This window comes from Danio rerio, chromosome 8, assembly GCF_052040795.2.
Source record: "Danio rerio strain M-AB ecotype USA chromosome 8, GRCz13ab, whole genome shotgun sequence".
Lineage (NCBI taxonomy): Eukaryota > Metazoa > Chordata > Actinopteri > Cypriniformes > Danionidae > Danio > Danio rerio.
This window is the reverse complement of record NC_141028.1, coordinates 48,487,596-48,507,957: the sequence shown is the minus strand read 5'-3', so window position 1 is coordinate 48,507,957 and position 20,362 is coordinate 48,487,596. Positions and strand designations below refer to the sequence as shown.

General features: G+C 34.9%; 1 protein-coding gene across 3 annotated transcripts in view; it reads right to left on the bottom strand.

The window, feature by feature from the left end:
• Window positions 1-11,557, bottom strand: part of kcnip3a (Kv channel interacting protein 3a, calsenilin) — a 153,453-nt gene extending 141,896 nt beyond the window's left edge. For 2 of the 3 annotated variants that reach the window (XM_087262973.1, XM_087262972.1), the window contains exon 1: window positions 11,449-11,557. Coding sequence is in view for 2 of the 3 variants with exons in the window: in XM_087262972.1 (XP_087119098.1) it covers window positions 11,449-11,454 (6 nt within the window). In the remaining variant the exon portion in view is untranslated. 3 annotated transcript variants of the gene reach the window in all.
• Window positions 11,558-20,362: the final 8,805 nt, after the last annotated feature.

Sequence of the window (20,362 nt, the reverse complement as noted above, 5' to 3'; positions counted from 1 at the left end):
ATCCTCCCAATTTATGTTTCTTGTTTAATTCAGGGTGGCGTGTATCGCTGTTCCAGGTTCTAGGCTTACACTGGCTTAAAATTCAGAACCGCGGACTGATTAAAACTCAGAGAAGCGAGGCCAAACAACACACTGCGCCAACCAATTCAGTGAAGAGTGAAGCAGGTCATAGGAAGTTGCTTTCAGGTTAATCAAAGAACTATAACATGCCTGTGCTACTCCACGATTCTCAAATCGTCCTGAAGGATTTCTATCAAATCTACCTGCAAACAAAGGGAAAGAGCACTGACTGAGAACGCTTTCAGTCATGTTCATCAGTGGATAAATGAGCCCTGCTTTGCTTCACAGCGGCATCATGTTATTCCGTTCCCCTTTTCCAGCCACTTCCTTCACCCTTTCACTTTAGCGGCAGTTTGGATTACACACCACCCCAAATTATTCATTATTCAGCTTCTCACTCACCTGGACCCTTTTGAGACCAGGCCACATGTGTGTGAGGGGACATTGAATTACCCTTAATGAAAGAACCTAATCTATACCAATTGATTTGGTGTGAATAGAACGATGGTATTTGGTTTCCATATGCCAGTAACTGAGGGGAACGTGGTGCTGACATATATACTGATGACATCTGTAGATGTCATAAAGAGGTTTTGATGAACAATATTGATTGTAGACTTAACCCTTAGATGCGCATGATCACACTGGGTTGGATCGGTCTTGGCTGGCCCCTGGAGTGTACGATCACACTGGTCTTTTTTTCTTGTGATGCTTGGCTAAGCGAGAGAAAGATGAGCATGGCGCCTGTCATGAATCACATTTTATCAGTGTTTTTAAACAAATATTATTTATTTTAGGTTTCATTCGTTCATTCATTCATTCATTCTCTTTTTGCCTTATTCATTCATTCATTCATTCATTTATTTTCTTTCCAGCTTAGTCTCTTTATTAATCTGGGGTTGCCACAGCGGAATGAACCGCCAACTTATCCAGCATATGTTTCACGCAACGATTACCCTTCCAGCTGCAACTTATCTCTGGGAAATATTTTAGGTTTCAAACATTTAAAAATATATAAATATATAAATACTAGCAAAACATTACATTTAACTTTTGAAAGGAATGCATTACACTATTGAGTTACTCTAAAAAAGTAACTAGTTGTGTTACTTTTCATGGTAAGTAATGTGTTACTTTAGAGTTGCTTTTGCATTACATTTTCTTACCTGGCCGGTGCTTGATCTCTTTCAGAACTTGCAGGTTTTTTTTTTTAATCTTTCATTTATTTATTTATTTTTTTTCAACTCACTATGTAACCTATACCTTCATTTACATTCATAATTATACAAATAATTTAGCTGTCTTCTGAGAATTTCCTGACCTTATATATATATATATATATATATATATATATATATATATATATATATATATATATATATATACATACAATTAAAAGTTTAAAGCAATGTGTTTGCAACCTTTTGTGTTATTAGTTAACTAAAATTGCTGTCTTTTAAGACAATCCCTTTTTTTTCCTTCGATGAGTTCAAAATAATGAGAATACTTCCATCGCAGCAATTTAAGGCTCTGGCCTGCCCTCTTTGTTTCTGTTTGTTCCCAAGGGGAGCAAATTCTTTTATTGAGTGCATAATTCAATCTGACTACATTCATTTTAATTCAGCAATTATTTTTTAAAGCTAATTAATAGGGATGTAACGCTATCAGAATTTCACGGTATACCTCGGTATTAATGTCACGGTACGGTATTTATTGAATCATTTACAGGAAAAAACAAAACTTATGAAAATACTCCAAAAAAGTGCCAAAAGTGTCAATGACATACAAATTAGCCATCAATCTGTAAGCTTTGAAACAGGAACTTCAATTTTAATAACAAAAAAATATTAAACCATGTAAAAAAATTAAGTTTCAATTTAGTAGTGTTGAAAACTCATCACATTCAACATTTAATCACTCACTCACTTAGATAGAGATGGGTTTAAAGGAAAATTATCATGTAAATATAATCTGGTAAAAGCTGGTATCTCTGGGTATTTACAATGTCCCCTGCAATAGAAAAAAACCCTCTCATTTGGGACTGAGGTTTCTGGGACAAGAGAGATATGACTTGGCCCAGGTTGACAGCAGTGGGTAACGTTGTGCATTGTCTTTCCCCCACTTGAGAGGACAAACCATGAGTGAGATAGAGATCTCATGTCTGCATCAATCTGAACAGTGTGCTGTGTTTCTGCAGTCCCCATGACTGATTATTAGTCGTATTCCCCAACTTGCAGGCACGTGCACACACAGGGCTCAACCTGTGCAGTGCACATGCCCTTTTTAGTCTTGGATAGAAAGTGCCCTTCCAAAATGATCAAAAGTGCCCCCGCGACGCGACATACCCTCCGTCCCCGCTTTACAGTACGCGCGCGACAACACAGCTGATTAGAACGCGCGCGACAACACAGCTGATAAGAACTCGCGCGACAACACAGCTATTCAGTACGCGCGCGGCGACAACACCCGCTTTAGGGTTTTCCAGCGCTTTTTCATCCCCGCTTCTAGCAGCACACTCCATTTCCGCATTACTGGATCTGTAGCGACAACAGACCGCAAGGGATTATGGCCAAACCTGGGCTGATGGGAATTGTAGTTTCCGGTACCTCCCGTTCGCTTCATTCGCCTGAGCAAATTTTCTCAGAAGACCTATAGTTTTACCGAGTCATGCGACTACGGTAATATCGAAAAAAATTAATATTGTGGTATGACAGTATTTACAATACCGTTACATCCCTACTAATTAATTAAGATAAAAACTCGCCTTTCATTTTTTAAAAAGTAATTGCATTATTGTTACTTTTTTTAAAATAATGCATTACTTTACTTGTTATTTAAAAAAGTAATAGTATTGAGCAGTGTTGGGCAGGAGTATCGCTACAAGTAGTGATGCTACTAGCTTAACTACATTTCTCATTAGCGTGGCGGTAGTGTCGCTACTTTCTAAATCAAAAAGCTTTTCAGTAGCGAAGCTATTTTTTTAGTCAAGTAGTGCAGTAGCATCCACACAAGCTACATTTACCCATCGCGAATCAATAAGTGATGGCACCGCCATTCACGAAACTTTGAGGCCGGTGTCTAGCCAATGAAAGTAAAGCCATATGATGGCAAGAATGACGATTTCTTCTTCTTGTTTTACAGTGTTCAACAACAAACATTACTGCCACCTCTCGCTCTGGTCGGTGATGTCGCCAACCAATTAGGCTAACACGAGAAATCATTGCTTAATAGAAAGATGACTGAGGGAGAGGAATTATATATTTATAGTATACTGTAGTAAAGGTTAAACTATACTATGGTAAGTAATAATAGTTCATGACAGTTACTAATGATATACAACATTACGTAGTGTAATTCATTAATGAAGACTTAAATATATATACAATATAATGCTTATTCCTAAATATTTCCCTAACTATAATTTACTATAGTATTTTAAATGTGTAACACCTGGTTTTATTGGATTATTTTGTTTTTGCTGTTATGTTATAATTTGTTCCTGTTTTCTTTCTTTTCGGCTTAGTCCCTTTTTTAATCTGGGGTTGCCACAGCGAAATGAACCACCAATTTATCCAGCATATGTTTTATGTATCAGATGCCCTTCCAGCTGCAACCCATCACTGGGAAACAATCATACACACTCATTCACACACATACATTACGGACAATTTAGCTGACCCAATTCACCTGTTCTGCATGTCTTTGGACTTCTTGGGGATACCAGAGCACCCAGTATCAGATTTAACAAGTTTTAACAGTTTTATTTTATCCACTGCAGCATGCCCATCACGTATCATAGATCAAATAACTTGATCATTATTAAGTTATTTAAATAACAAAAAACAGATAGATACAGGATCAGACATTTCGCAATATAATTAGGGCATTTTAATATTTGCAAAAAAGAGGGGAAAAAAAACAACAACAAAAAACACAGTCAGTGTGTCAGGTCATAAACAACGCATCATCATAAAAACATTAAAGTGACTGGTCACGTTAAAAAAAAGAAAAGAAAAGAATTCATACAGGGGGGTAAGCTGGAGTATTTAAAACTTACGCCTGTTTCACACCGCAAGCGTCAGCGGCGCGTGAGCAGAGCGTGACGAGCAGTAGCAGCACACAGGCGTTTGCCTTTCACACCAGCTGCGTCTGCAGCGCGCAGTTCTTCGGCAGCTGCTGCAGAGATCAACCTATCTCTGTCTATTCTATCTAATTACCCATGTCTCTCTATATACAAATACACTTTTTAAACTTTTCATCTGCACCAAGGCCCCTCCTATGCTGTTTCTTTAACCGGCAAATGTTTATTTTACAAATTCTATAGATCAAATAGTGATGTATGCTTCTCAATCTAACTTATATGAGAAGTGTCTACAGTCAGAAGACAATCGCCTGTGATATCATGTCATTTGTTTTTTATTATCAGGTTGCTGTAGACCTAGTTATAATAATATTTATACAATATAGTTATAATGATATTTATACATGATCAAACTAGTGTTACTTTCTCCGCTTCGGTGATGTCCTGCGGCAGAAAAACAGCTCGTTAATTCATGCTCGTGCAGTTGATGAGACGGACAAAAGTAACCAATCCATGCCATTCTTTTACTTATTTTCGTGTTGTCAGATTCACAGTGCAATGTGTGCAAACAGCTCCCAGTAGGAATAACTCGAGTGAACATAAAACAAAGCCGATTAAAACTTTCTTCCTCTGCTCAGCTGCACAGAACACAGCGAGCTCACATCATCCAGCATGCGTGTCGAACTACACTACCCACAATACACTTCGCTATGGACTACAATTCCCGTAAATATTCTATTTCCCCTCTCCTACAACACTAGTGTGCAACTTAAGCAAAACTGATACTAAAATTGTTTTACATTTGGTTTTGTAGTTCGGGCCTAAATAAATGTTTGTTGCCGTTTTAAATCGTTTTAAGTGAATTTGAATGACTATATATAAACCATTTGACATTATTAACGCATTTATTGGGTAAAATTGCTACTTTTTACTGTCATTCAATGAGTTTTGGTCATTATCAATGCACTGTCACTTTAATTGAGCGTGAGCAGCGCGTCAAAAATAGACCCAGCGCCGAAACTATCGCTGCACTGCTGCTTCGGCGACGCTCACGCCGCTTGCTCTGACGCACTGCTGCTGCGTGCGGTATGAAAGCTCTAATCTGTTAACATGGACGCCGAAAACACACGCGCTGCTCACGCTCTGCTCACGCGCCGCTGACGCTTGCGGTGTGAAACAGGCGTTACGCCCTATTCACACGGGGCTTCAGCGTCAACGCTTGACAGAGGGCGTGTCTGAAGTTGGCGCTGAAACGATCGTCATAGAAGCGTCAGCCAATGAAATTCAGTCAGCAATAGGCCACTGTCTGAGCTGGTGTATTTGCATACAGCGATCTGATTGGCTGACGCTTCCGTCGGCGCTTGAAAAGTTGAGCTAGTCCCAACTTCTGCAGCGAGGAACGCTTCTGAAGCGGCGCCGACGGATCCACAATGCAGTTCGGCAACGCCTGACGTCACCCATTCAAAGTGAATGGGAAGCGTTGACGCTGAAGCCCCGTGTGAATAGGGCGTTACACGTGAAGGTTTAAAAAATAAAACAAAACCTGAAAAATTCCTCACAAATGGGCTGGTACATTTTTGACCAACAGTTAGATGAAAGCATTATTTACCCAAAATTAAGAATGAAGAAATGCTGTAAATGAAGAATTGCCATCCAAGGAACACATACAATATACAATTAGTCAAATACTTTCAACAAATACCAGCATTTGGAGAGTCAAAAAACACACACAGATGAAATTAAATTAACACCAGCGGCTACTGATATTTTGTTGAGGGTTTTATGAAGGAAAATGATTGATGTGAGCAAGAAAATTGACATTATTTACAACACATTAGCAACATAATTCGCAGCCTTCACAAATGGTCTTGAGTCCATGCGTTCATGGCAGTCTGAAGCACATTATTATGTTTGTTTACAATGAAGAGGCAGGACGCATTTGTTGTATTGTTTATCAAAATGACACTTGAGCTTGTCTTGTCTTTCTTAAAAAAAGAAGACTGCCTTTCCAGAATTTTCCAGCATTTCAAATATGTCATTATGCGACAGAGAACTCACATTCCAGACTGTCAGGTAAACATTCAGAACAGCTTGCTGAGGCTTAATGGATTAATGTGGATTAATGGTAATATTTATGTAAATAATGTTCAGTTTCTTGCACAATTTTGCTTCATCAGACCACAATGTATCTTAAGGATTCTAAACGTATTAATCTTTTTTTTTTTGCTTGTAGATTTTTTTTGCTTTTTTTTGCCCCCTCACATCGCTGGTACTTTTTGATTTTTTTTTTTTTCATCAAACACCAAGGATCATGGTTTAAGCTGAAATACTGAATGCTGTGAGGGTAAATTACAGCCATTTTTTGCTATTGGGTGAACTATCCCTTTAAGGGAACAAAAATATAAGATATTTATTAATTATTACTGTGATCGTTTTTAGCTTCACTGACGTCAAACTGGCAGGTCTGAACATATGCAACTGCAAATGAGTTTAGACAGACATGCTGTCAATGCAATGAGAGTTCTGACCAAAATTAGGTCTCTTACACAAGGGGTTTTCAGTTTTTTTAGATCCCATGTATCCCCAAATGTGATCATCCTCATGCCACCAATTCCCATCTTAAATATTACATTTCAGCTACTATTTATATTTCCTTGTAGGCTAGGCATGGGACGATAACTGTTTTTAAGTTATACCGCGGTTTGGAAAAGTCAAAATTTTTTTCAAAAATTGTTGTTTTTTACCCAGACATTTAAAAAGAATATATTTTTGAGCAGTAATTACCCGAGAAGGGGGACTCGAGTCACATCAGTTGACTCAAGTCAGACTTAAGTTGCAAAATTTAGTATTTGAGACTTGCTAGACCAGGCGTGTCCAAACTACGGCCCGCGGGCCATCTACGGCCCGCAATCAGTTTTGTGGCGGCCCGCGAAGCTTTTTATAAATATCAATAGAATCTGGCCCGCTATACAAAAATGAACGTAATTCAATAAATAACCACCGGGTGTCGCTATTTCATGCGTTCAATTAGGCAGCAGTTCTTGTTATGATCTATATATCTGTCTGTCTGTCTGTCTGTCTGTCTGTCTGTCTGTCTGTCTGTCTGTCTATCTATCTACACACAGTTGAAATCTGAATTATTAGCCCCTCTTTGATTTATTTCTTCTTTTTTAAATATTTCCCAAATTATGTTTAACAGAGCAAGGACATTTTTACAGTATGTCTGATAATATTTTTTCTTTTGGACAAAGACTTTTGTTTTATTTCGGCTAGAATAAAAAGCGGTTTAAATTTTTTTATGAACCATTTTAAGGTCAAAATTATTAGCCCCTTAAGTCTTCAGAACAAACCATTGTTATAAAATAACTTGCCTAATTACCTTAACTTGACTAGTTAACTTGATTAACCTAGTTAAGCCTTTAAATGTCACTTTAAGCTGTATAGAAGTGTTTAAAAAATATCTAGTCAAATATTATTTACTGTCATTATGGCAAAGATAAAATAAATCAGTTATTAGAAATGAGTTCCTAAAACTAATGTTTAGAAATGTGTGGAAAAAAATCTTCTCTCCGTTAAACAGAAATTGGGGAAAAAATAAACGGGGGCTAATAATTTAGGGGGGCTAACAATTCTGACTTCAACTGTATTTTTATATATATATATATATATATATATATATATATATATATATATATATATATATATATATATATATATATATATATATATATATATGCGTGTCTGTGTGATGTATGTAAAATTTGGCCCGCGACAACGTTTGTTTTTTTGCATCTGGCCCTCGGCCCAAAAAGTTTGGACACCCCTGTGCTAGACAATTATCCACTTGACTTGGACTTGACTGTCATAACTGTTTGTTTTAAATAAATAACTGTTTGTTATATATTATGCGTTACATAAAAAAACAAAAGCTATGTAAATATAAATTGCAAAAGTTTGAAAATTGACAAAAATTTTACTTTAAAAGTAACTTGTTAGACCAAGCTACTGTATGACTTGACTTGACTTGACTTGAGATAAGCAGTGACTCGACTTAACTTGAGTCTGACAAAAATGTCCTTGACTTTCTTAAGACTTAAAGGTTATTTTGGCTCAAGGTTTGCATGCGTGACTTTCTCACACCTCTGGTAATCACCATACCGTGATACCGTGAAACAGTGATATTTTTTATCCAAGGTTATCATACCATCAGAATCTTATACCAGGCCATGCCTAATGTAGGCTATAAAGTCTCAATTTATGCAGTGATGATCATATATTAATGTATTACTGTAAGTTACATCCAACTATACGGTTAAATAAATGGGGTTTTTTAGCATTTAGAATTTTATTACCCCTTTACCTGTAAAACCTAACAGTCTATGAGTGTAGTTAACTCAAAATTTACTGAATGTTATTTTCTATTCATTTAAAAAGAGTTTTGAACTCAGTGTTGAAAGTAATGAGTTAATAAAATACATCATTACTTCAGCTTAAACGGATTAAGTTCACAGTACTCAACTCATATAGATTAGTTTCTTAATTTAAATGGTTTGTATCAATCGGTTTCCTCAAACGGTTTGAGTTACCTGAACTTATTGAGTTTTACTGTACTCAGTTGGTTTGAGTTCTCTTCATTTATTTAGTTTTACTGTGCAAAATTTCTTTGCTTACACCATTAGGATTAGTTTTTTTTTTTTTTTACTTAAATGGTTTGTTGCAATCAGTTTCCTGAAACGGTTTAAGTGACCTTAACTTTTTGGGCTTTACAGTGTGATATAAGCACCTCTGAACCCCCAAAACAAACTCCAAACTAATTTTGTTCTTTTTTCAATTTCATTTCAGGAATGTCCAGTTCTTTTTATGATATCTGACCTGTTATGTATGGAGTCGACTTAACTTATATTCCGAAATCAATCAAAAATAAATAAATATTAATACAATAAATTAATACAATATTAATAATTAATACAATAAATTGAATAAATATGAAAATGATCTTGAATTTAATTACCCCTTTACCTTATATACTCAAGCTGTCCTGAACCCCAAAAACAAACTCCTAACTAGATGTGTGCCTTCAAATTTGCTTTAAATATCCAATCCTTTTTATGAACCTTCCTGTTATGTATGGGTTTGACTTGATTATATTCAGAAATCCATCAAAATTCAATAAATAGAAAGACCTTTTGTCCAGTTCCAGTGGTGGTCAGTGCATTTGTATGGATACTCATTCGTTTATTCATTTCTTTTTTGTTGTTGTATTGCATTAAATGATTATGTTGCATATAAAACAGCATGAGCATTTTTCAAAACTTCTAATATTTTGTTTCAAAATAAAAAAAAAAGTCATTCAGGTTAGGACTAAATCAGAATTTTAATTTTCTGATTAAATTATCTTCAATCTTGTCCATATATATTGATATATATATATATATATATATATATATATATATATATATATATATATATATATATATATATATATATATATATATATATATATCAATATATATATATATATATATCAATATATATATATATATATATATATATATATATATATATATATAAATATATATATCAATATATATATATATATAAATATATATATCAATATATATATATATATATATATATATATATATATATATATATATATATATATAAATATATATATCAATATATATATATATATATATATATATATATATATATATATATATATATATATATATATCAATATATATATATATATATATATATATATATATATATATATATATATATATATATATATATATATATATATATATATATATATATATATTGAAAACTATCAGATGACTCATGCCTGATTTTAATATTAATATATCGTCACCTTGGAATTGTAAGGTTCTGTCTGCATTCTGAATGATTTTGAAATATTGAGCTTCAAAGTGTTTGCATTCCATAGCAAACAGTATTTGTGAAACCATTTGTTTTTAAAATAAAAAGTCTTAAGATGTAAGCAGCTTATTAAAAACAATCAATAATCTAAATAAGTTATCAATTAATAAGAATGTCAACAACTTAATTTTGACAAAAATGTCAGAAAGAACCTTATAGTTCTAAGGTGATGGTATAGCCTTTCCAGTACACATAGGAAACAATTCAGCTGTCTCAAAACATCAGGAAAGCATAGAGCTCATTATCATAGAAAAAAAAAAAAAAAAACAATGAACAGCTCCAGGTTTTACATCTCAGATCAAAGCCTTGGGGAAGCACACCGGACTGCTGCTCCCCAGAGAACAAGCATTCATTTGTCAAAGTGAGCACAGGATTTAATCCATGCAATTATTTCAAAGCTGACATAAACAAATGATTGAACCTTCTAAATGTCAAACCTTCCATGCAGCGTGTTAGAAGGGTTCTCGCAGCTAGAAGCCATCAAACACCACAAGGTTCAAAACTCATCAGCTTGAAACCATCTGACTCACAAACATGAGTCAACAGCACGAAGCCATCCGTTCATCATATTAGATAATACTTGAGGTACAAAGCACAATCTGCAGATCAACAGTCATTACAAGATGAACGCACAGTGGAGTTCAGTGTACGTGGTGTGCCAGAATCCTCCAAAACAACAGCAGACAAAAAAAAAACATGAAAAAAAAAATCTAAAATCTGTGAATAAGCCTCTTATCTCTGGAGGCTTGCGCGCAATGCTCTCTAAATTTACGCAACCTCACTCGACCTATGTTTACGCATAACTTTTCATCCTAATAAATCTCCGTGTCTACTTCTTCGTTATGAGAGCATGCCATTTAATTTAAGGAGATTGTTTTCACCCTAGAGTATTAAACCAGACTAAATGGCAAGGGCACTCAAAGCGCGCGCAAGAACCATCTCTATTCTAAAGAGGTCTCTAAGTGCAGTGGAGAGCCAGTCACCATCGCCGCCCGAACTCAAATGATGCATAATATATTATAATACACATCAAATATGTCACATTAAGACACTTCACGCGGACGCGATGACTGACATCTCGACCTCTCGCGCTCCGAAGACGCGCGAGCTGCACAGTTCCAGTGAAATTATGTAACTATCATCAACTCAGTCTTTCACAAATCCAACACTCGAACTAGAAACCATTGAGAAATATGAATGCTAATATTTATTGGATGTTATTTTGCTAGTATGTTTGCGTTATTCCATGTTGTCGCGATTTCGCGATTCCCACTTGATGCCACATCGATTATTATAAATTTCTTCTACTTCTAGTTTTTAAAAGACAGCAGAATAATAAAGATGTCATCGATGTTCCTCACCTGCATTGTGTCTCGTGATGAATCCTCCTCAAGCGCTGAGGAGAAACGTGTTTCTTCCACTCTCTCCAGGAGCAGCAGCTTCTCCGCGCGGATCTGTCAAGTGGAATGTGAGGGAATGCCCGATGCTCGCTCTCTCCTCTCTCTCTATGTGTGTGCGTCAAGAGTGAGCGCCCAGACAGATTGGATGAAATATGTGTGTCTGTGGCTTTTATCCATTTGAAGTCATTTGTTATCTTGGCAGATTAAGAAAGAAGCACATAAACCTCCGCTGCTAGATTAGGATTCAAATGGAGTAGCTGCTTAGTCGAGACCGTAAATTGTCGATAAAACGACCTCTAAAGTTAAAAGAGCTGCTGTTCTCACCTTCTGCGTTATGGGAAAAGCTCTATTAGATTTCATGTTGCTTCAACTGAGGCGCTTGCTTGCTTCAGCAACACCAAGGTCATGGGTTCGGTGGCTACTCAGGAGATGCGTGAACTGGAACGATCTTGAACACGGTGTAAAGGGTAGTTCAAGCCCATTTTTTGAAGTTATTGGTAAATTGTTACAGTCAATTATGGCTGAAGGGAAATGAGTTTTAGCTGTTTTGGTTATAAACATCTGCTGGATACGTTAACATTATCAAAATTAGCCATATATGGTTTTCGTTTTCCTTCGGCTTTGTCTTTTTGTTCATCACAGCGGAATGAACTGCCAACTTATTCAGTGTATGTTTTACACAGCGCATGCCCTTCCAGCTGCAACCCAGTACTGGGAAACATCCATATTCATTCACACACATACAATTCAATTCAGTTCAATTCACCTGTAGCACATGTCTTTGGGCTGTGGGGGAAAGCAGAGCCCCCGGAGGAAACCCATGTGAATACACAGAGAACATGCAAACTCTACACAGATATGCCAACTGATATGCCAACAGCCGATGCTTGAACCAGCAAAAAGGATGCTGGTTCGAGCCTCGGCTGGGTCAGTTGGCGATTCTGTTTTTGCATGTTCTTCCTGTGTTCGCATGGGTTTCCTCCAGGTGTGCCGGTTTTCCCCACAAGTCCAAAGACATGCATTATAGGTAAATTGGGTAAGATAAAATTGTCTGTAGTGTATGAATGAGTGAATAAGTATTCATGAATGAGTGTGCATGGAAGCGTAAAACATATGCTGGATAAGTTGGGGGTTCATTCCGCTGTGGCAAGCCCAGATTAATAAAGGGACTAAGCCAAAAAGAAAATGAATGAATGAATGTACTGACATAAAGATTTTAAAATAAATCTTTGATATTTCTAAAGCCACTATACTTATTATAACAATACAGATTTGACAGCCATTTCACATTCATATAGAAATACTTAGAGCTTTAAATGTAAACTGCTGTATAATTCGCAAACCCATCAGTAGTATGGTTGCTATTCCCAAAGACTATAAGCCCTTTCACACAGAAAAAATTATGAAGAGTACAGAAGCAAAACCTCTAAACATTTTTCTCAAATGCTCTTCATAGGACTCGTGTTCATGGTCAGCTATTTCAGTTTAAAGGCCATGAAAACAAAACATATTCCTTGCCATTAAGTTAAAATGACTGAACATGCACCAAGTAGTCTGAAAAAAAAAATGCTCAATTTAAAGGTACAATTTCTGAACTTTTTAACTATACAACAAATTGTACATTGTGCCTTTTTCACCTTGCAATTTAATGGGTCATCCAATTAGATTTGAGTCTTCCCAAATCTATATATTTTAGGAAAATAAACAATTAAAAAAATTAAAAGCGCAAACATCATGAGAAATAAAAAAATAAAATTGTTGAAATATTTAATGAAATGAACTTAATTGTATTATCTTTCTATTTCTAAAGATGTTCAGTGACTAATATATTGTTTTAACAAATACATAAGTTTAACAAATATGGTTTGTTTAAATGCACCAAAATATATAACCTATATTCACTAAGAAATTACGGTGGCCAAGAGAGATTAACGTGCACCAATTACAAAAAAAACAAAAAAAAAAACATGCAATTACAAAAAAAAAAAAACAGCAAATTGAGAAAAGATCTTCATCCATTTGACAGCACACGTGTTACAAATCCTCACAATGCATGCACATAAAAAAAGCACTGCATTTTCACACAACGCAAACAAATTTAATAAACATGCCGCATTTTCTCACAAAGCAAACAATTTATGAAAACACGCTGTATTTTCTCACACCACTTGCAAAAACACTGGAACACAACGGAAATGTTTTAAGGGGACCCAGAAAAGTGGTGAATGCTGCTGTGCTGTGACCATAATTCAGTGAAGTTTTTAGCTGATCCTTGAAAGGTGTTTTTTTTTTTTTTTTTTTTTATAAGCCTAAATAACCAGAACCTAAATAGCCATGTCTGTCACGTTTTAGAGTCCTCTTGAAACATTTCCGTTGTGTCCTGAGCTATTAGAAGGTGTTGTGGGAAAATGCAGCGAGTTTTCTTAAAGTGTTTGTGTTGTGTGAAAATGCAGTGTGTTTTTTAAATTTGTATGCTTTGAGGCAGAAGATCTTTTCTCAATTTGTTGGCTTTTTTGTAATTGTGTTTTCTTAAATTGTAGCCTGTTAGGTTCTCTCGGCCACTGTAAGAAATTGATAAAAATATTCATTTTCAAAAATGGGTGTACTCATTTCTGCAGTGGTGGAAAGAGTACTGCAAATTCCTACTCAAGTAAAAGTACCATTACTTGCCTAAAAATGTTGTTCAAGTAGAGTAAAAGTATCTGATGTAAATATTACTCAAAGAATAAGGAAAAAGTTGACCTTTTCAATGTACTCAAGAGTAGTGAGTATTACACTGTGAAAAACTGAAGCGTTTACATATATTTTGAGGATGTGTGTAAACGTAACATTATGTAGTGCATCTACTTAATGTCCAGCAGGCACACAATGTCATAAGACGTTAATATTTGGTTAGATTTAGGTTGTGATGTCAGGTGACCAAAATTCAATGTCTAGCCAGCATCTAAGACTAATTTTAATGTCCAATAATGATGTCATATGAGGTTGACATTTGGTAGATTTTAGGTTGTTAGAAAATAACCAAAATCCAACGTTGACCCAACATCTAAAGCTAGCATCATATTGACATTGTCAAATACAGAGATTCATTCATCAGGTATGGCAACCAAAATCCAACGTCTGATAAATGTCAATAGTGGTAACGTCCACACAACGTCAAGCTGTAACATCATTAGACGTTGATATTTGGTTGGTTTGAGGTTGAACTTTGGATATTGACGTTGGCCTAATGTTGAGTTCTGACGTCAACACATTTTTAATTTCCAAACAAAATGCAACATCTCCATGACATTGGGGTACAACGCAATCTGTTGTCATGTTGATGTCTGGTGCCTGCTGGCTGTTTAACCCATTTCGGTCGTCATACAGTAAACATCTGTCATCTTGTCATCAGTGACATGCATCTAAACAGTCTCTGGGTCAATGCGTGTAAAGTTTTTGGTCATCTTGGACACTTTTAATGCTTTAAACAGTTTGCTGCATTTTTAAAGCACCCATGTCTTGAGGTAGTGCATTATGATGCGATTTAACTTCCACTGTATGTGTGATTTGATTGGACTCGCATGACTGATTTTTCTAATCTCCATATAGGGAAGAAAGAAAGTAGTGACTGCAGTTTAAAGGAAAGTAAAGGAGTAAAAGTACAGATACAGTACTAAAAATGTACTCAAGAGAAAGTAAAAGTACACATTTATATAACAATTCCTGATAAAAAAAAAACTACTTAATTACAGTAATTTGACTATTTGTAATTAGTTATTTTACACCATTGCGTTTCTGCTGAGCAGTGTATATTGTTTTTGTTTCATTTTTGTGGAAAGCAATTGCAGAGAAAATAGGATTCAATTCTAAGATTAATTTTTGTAGTCATGAAAATAATAGATTTATTATTTGGATGTAGTAACAAACTGTTTTCATATTAATTTACTGTTACTGGGCTACAGATGAGATTATACTCAAATGCAAAATTCCATTACACGAGGGGGGAGGGGGTGGGGGGGGTGAGACTGGGACAAGTTTAGGAGTGGGCAGACGGCCAAAAAATGCATTTTTATGGTCAGTGCCACTCATCATGCAGACACGAATTTGCCATTGGCAAACAGTTGTTTCATGTTTGTCTGCAATTCACTTTTTAATTCTCACCCATCATAAAAAAGCCTTTACAATTTAAATGTAGCCTCTGAGAAGCCATTCCAAACCCGGCCAATTTGCCTATACAGTCAGTGCAGTTCCATTCTTAGGCAGCCTACCATATTGACCGAAAGCTAAAGACCAGAGGCGTTTCTCAGAACGTAATTAAAAGTCTTGAGGAGATTCCTCCACGCAGTAATGACTCAGTGAATCAATTTGCACTGCCTCCACTAATAGCATGTCTGGACGCTTAGATAGACATGGCTGAGGCTCTGAGTGTCTGCAGTCAGGGATGTTACACGCTTTCTCCATCCTCTGGGACAACACACTCATCACGTGCCCTAAAGAAGCACAAGAGCATTGCAGTCAGTGCTTGTTGGCAGGTGGAACAGCAGTCTCAGTTGGTTAGACACTTTTAGACACGCTATCTGTCTTGAATGATAACACAAAACATAACGATAGGCAGAAACAACCGATATTGTTGAAGATTTATCTTTTTTTGGTAATGTAGTTTGCTGTGCACTCCTTAGATCTTTATAAGAAACAGTAGGGAAAATATTACCTATAGGAGAATAATATTAAAATATTAAAATGTTTTCTATTAGTATTGTATGCCTTTTGTTTTGTATATACAGATAGATGAAAAACAAATCAAAACTTGAAAGAATAAAAAAAATATATATTTCCATCGTATATTTAAATCCAAGAAAATGTATTTATAAGTTAACATTTATTTATTTATTTATTTATTTAGTTAGTTAGTTAGTTAGTTAGTTAGTTAGTTATTTAGTTAGGTAGATGAAAAACAAATAAAAACTTGAAAGAATTTAAAAACAATATTTCCATCGTATATTTAAATCCAAGAAAATGCATTGATTAGTTAACATTTATTTATTTATTAGTTAACATTTATTTATTTATTTATTTACTTATTTAGTTAGTTAGTTAGTTAGGTAGATGAAAAACAAATCAAAACTTGAAAGAGTTAAACAACAATATTTACATAGTTTATTTAAATCCAAGAAAATGTATTTATTAGTTAACATTTATTTATTTATTTATTTATTTATTTATTTATTTATTTATTTATTCAGTTAGTTAGTTATTTAGTTAGTTAGTTAGATTAAAAAACAAATCAAAACTTGAAAGAGTTAAACAACAATATTTACATCGTTTATTTAAATCCAAGAAAATGTATTTATTAGTTAACATTTATTTATTTATTTAGTTAGTTAGTTAGGTAGATGAAAAACAAATAAAAACTTGAAAAAATTTAAAAACAATATTTCTATCGTATATTTAAATCCAAGAAAATGCGTTATTAGTTAACATTTATTTATTTATTTATTTATTTATTTATTCATTTATTCATTTATTCAGTTAGTTAGTTAGTTAGTTAGTTAGTTAGGTAGATGAAAAACAAATCAAAACTTGAAAGATTAAAAAAAACAATATTTCCATCGTATATTTAAAATCCAAGAAAATTTATTAATTAGTTAACATTTATTTATTTATTTATTCAGTTAGTTAGTTAGTTAGATTAAAAAAACTAATCAAAACTTGAAAGAATTAAAAAAGCAATATTTCCATCTTATATTTAAATCTAGAAAATGTATTAATAGTTAACATTTATTTATTTATTCATTCGTTCGTTCGCTAGTTAGTCAGTTAGTTATGAAGGATTCAGATTTATATCTTCCAATCTGTCTCAGCATGGATCAACGTTTATCCTTTTCTCATCGCCCTGTTTCTCATTATTTTTATTAAAGGTGATTATTAAATAATGAATGAAGTTAACACATTGCTTAATATAAGAATGTTCAGTGCATTTGCCTGTCTCTTTATAACTATTTTCAGGAGCCACCAAACTAGGTCAGAGGCCACTGAGACCTCGAGTGGAACTGAAGGGCTGAGGACTGGAAGCAACTGTTATTGTTATTTCTATAAGTTAATACTGTCTAAAATGTCTAAAGTGGTTTTACTATTTTTACGGTTAATTCTTTTAAAGTGATTCAACCAGTTTCAACCAGTTATGATAAAGACGGCTAAGAACACACTTAGCTTTGGGTAAGAAACAGATTGTACTTTAAAGGGCCATGAAACCCCCTCGTTTCAGCAGGGTGTTTTCACACCTCTACCTTGGAAAAAGTCAGAAAAGTGGGCGTGTCCAGCTCTGTTTAGGGGGGAGTGTCGGAGGAACTAAAGTGGGATGGTGTGGGAGTGTGTATTTGGGCACGTGCGAGTTTCAGAGTCAAAACACACACCCACAGCGGACAATGTGACTGTGTTTACATGGACATCTGTAGTCGAATTATTTGCCAAATTATTAAATGGTGAACTTTAACTGCAGTTTGGCTCTTTCATTCAGGGAATTCATTCATGCCCCTCGCAACAAACGAGATATTTGATTCGAGGAACTGCTCTAAGCTTGTATTTTCATGCAATGTTTGATACCGTACGGTGAATGAGAGAAAAAAAACTCCATTTCCCGGAGACTTAGATGCACACGGCAGGTAGCATCAGAAAGCCGAGTGTGTTATTCCGGTCACAAAATCCTACACGAGGTTATAGTTTGGTTGTAGTGCTAACTTGTTTACACTCGGTGCAATAGTTTTTTTCGATACGAATAAAATACGAACTGAATAAACAAAGAGCACTGGTCGCTCACTTACCAAATCTGTAGAGACAGGACAATCACCAGCAACTAGAGCCGAGTCTTTATTAAGAGAAAACTACAAGCGAATCCGGATCCCATATGCTATATGTGCTTGTATGCTATAAGCAAGATATTGTTCAGAATTGCGCGCAGTTAGTTCATTAGTTTATTTATATAGCACATTTTTTACAACACAACATTGCCCAAAGTGCTGAACACAATTAATGATAAAAATAAAATTCACATCATATACATAACAATTAAAACATGAGGCAAACCATCCATGTTGAAATCTTCCTAGTCTGTGTTTTAACCAATTAGGTTAGAACACCTATATGTATGACACAGTTAACCACTTAAATCTGCTGCTATTTGGGAATTTCCGCCTGGATTTTGCCTACCCAAATTTAAAAGCTTCCCAAATCCACATAAAGAGGTGTAAATGCAAAAATTTGGTAAAATTTTAAAGAAAACCCTTTGAATTTTCATAAAACATTATTGAAAGCGTTTAAAATAACTGTATATGTCGTCTGTGTTATAATAAACATCTAAAAAAAGAGGTGGTTTTTGTATTTTTTTTTTTTTATAAACTCAAATTTGAAAGTGTACCTTTTAGGTTCTGTGTGGTCTAGCGTGCTGTAATAATTTTGGTGGTTCCTGCACATGTCTGTAATCATAGGAAAAAAGAAAAAGGTCTCTACCATAATCTATGCAAAGGTTATTGTATTCCAACTGATGAGAGGTGCTGTACAAGCCACAGGGACTGATCCTTGTTTACATATTTCACTATTCTTTTGTTTGATCAAACATAATTCACTGTTTTTGGACCACATCAGACATATAAAAGGATTACTTTTGCACATCACCTCAAAAACAGAGGAGATTGGCCCTGAAGGGCACAGCATAAGGTGAGAGATGACAGCTGTCTGTGCTATCTGGGGCTGCTTATTGATCGTGAATGTATTGTTTACATTTCTGCACCATGGAAACACCACAATTAATTCAACAACTGTTTGTCATATGAATTTAATTCAGTAAAAAGAATGCTAGAAGTGTATGAGCACCGGCAAGAGCTTTCATTTGAGCTATGACTTGTACATGTGTCTTATAAAAAAAATAGGAAAATGAACCAATGTAAAATACCCAGCTCGGGTATCCAAAATACTGTGTATTTATGTGTGAATAGCTTTTATACAGTACAATAAAAACCAAAGTTATGCATATGTGCATAAAATATAGATTCTACACTTTCAAACGAAACCACAGGGGTCTGGTGCAACGCTAGCCCTTTAAATCTGAAAGCGAATGTCGATGACGTCACAGAGAGTTTAAGTGGTTAATGACGTTATGTGGGAGTATATTTATTATAGATTTGTGATTGTAAGCAGAGCGGCCTAGGAACTTATTGCAAGTGTTGAAGCTGGCTTCTGCTGATGAAACTGCAAACTATCTTCACTAAACTTTATTTATTTATTTGAATTTCTGACTCTGGCTCTTCTTCATCTGACAGACTGGTCATTCTTTAGGTTAAAACTGTGCATTATCCCTACAGTTAGTTGGTTAGTTATTTAGTTTAGTTATTTAGTTAGTTTGTTTGTTTTTTTAGGTATCACATTTTTTACATGTACACACTTTTTTCAAATGTGTGTGTGGATGTTTCCCAGAGATGGGTTGCGGCTGAAAGGGCATCTGCTGCATAAAAACTTGCTGGATAAGTTGGCGTTTCATTCCACTGTGGCGACCCTGGATTAATAAAGGGACTAAGCCGACAAGAAAATGAATGAATCATTGACACACTTTTTAAAAATGTTTCTATCCGTAAGCTGCTTGTGAAATCAAGATTATTAGCCCTTCTGAATTTTTTAATTAGCTCTCCAAAATTGTATTTCTTTTCAAATATTACCCAAGTGGGCGTCCTGATGGTGTAGTGAGTAGCACAATCGCCTCGGCTGGGTCAGTTGGCACTTCTGTGTGTAGTTTCATATTTTCACATGTTCACATGGGTTTCTATATAGGTGTTTCCAAGAGTTAGGTTGTGGCTAAAAGGTATCCGTGGCATAAAACATATGCTAGTTATTTGGCGGTTCA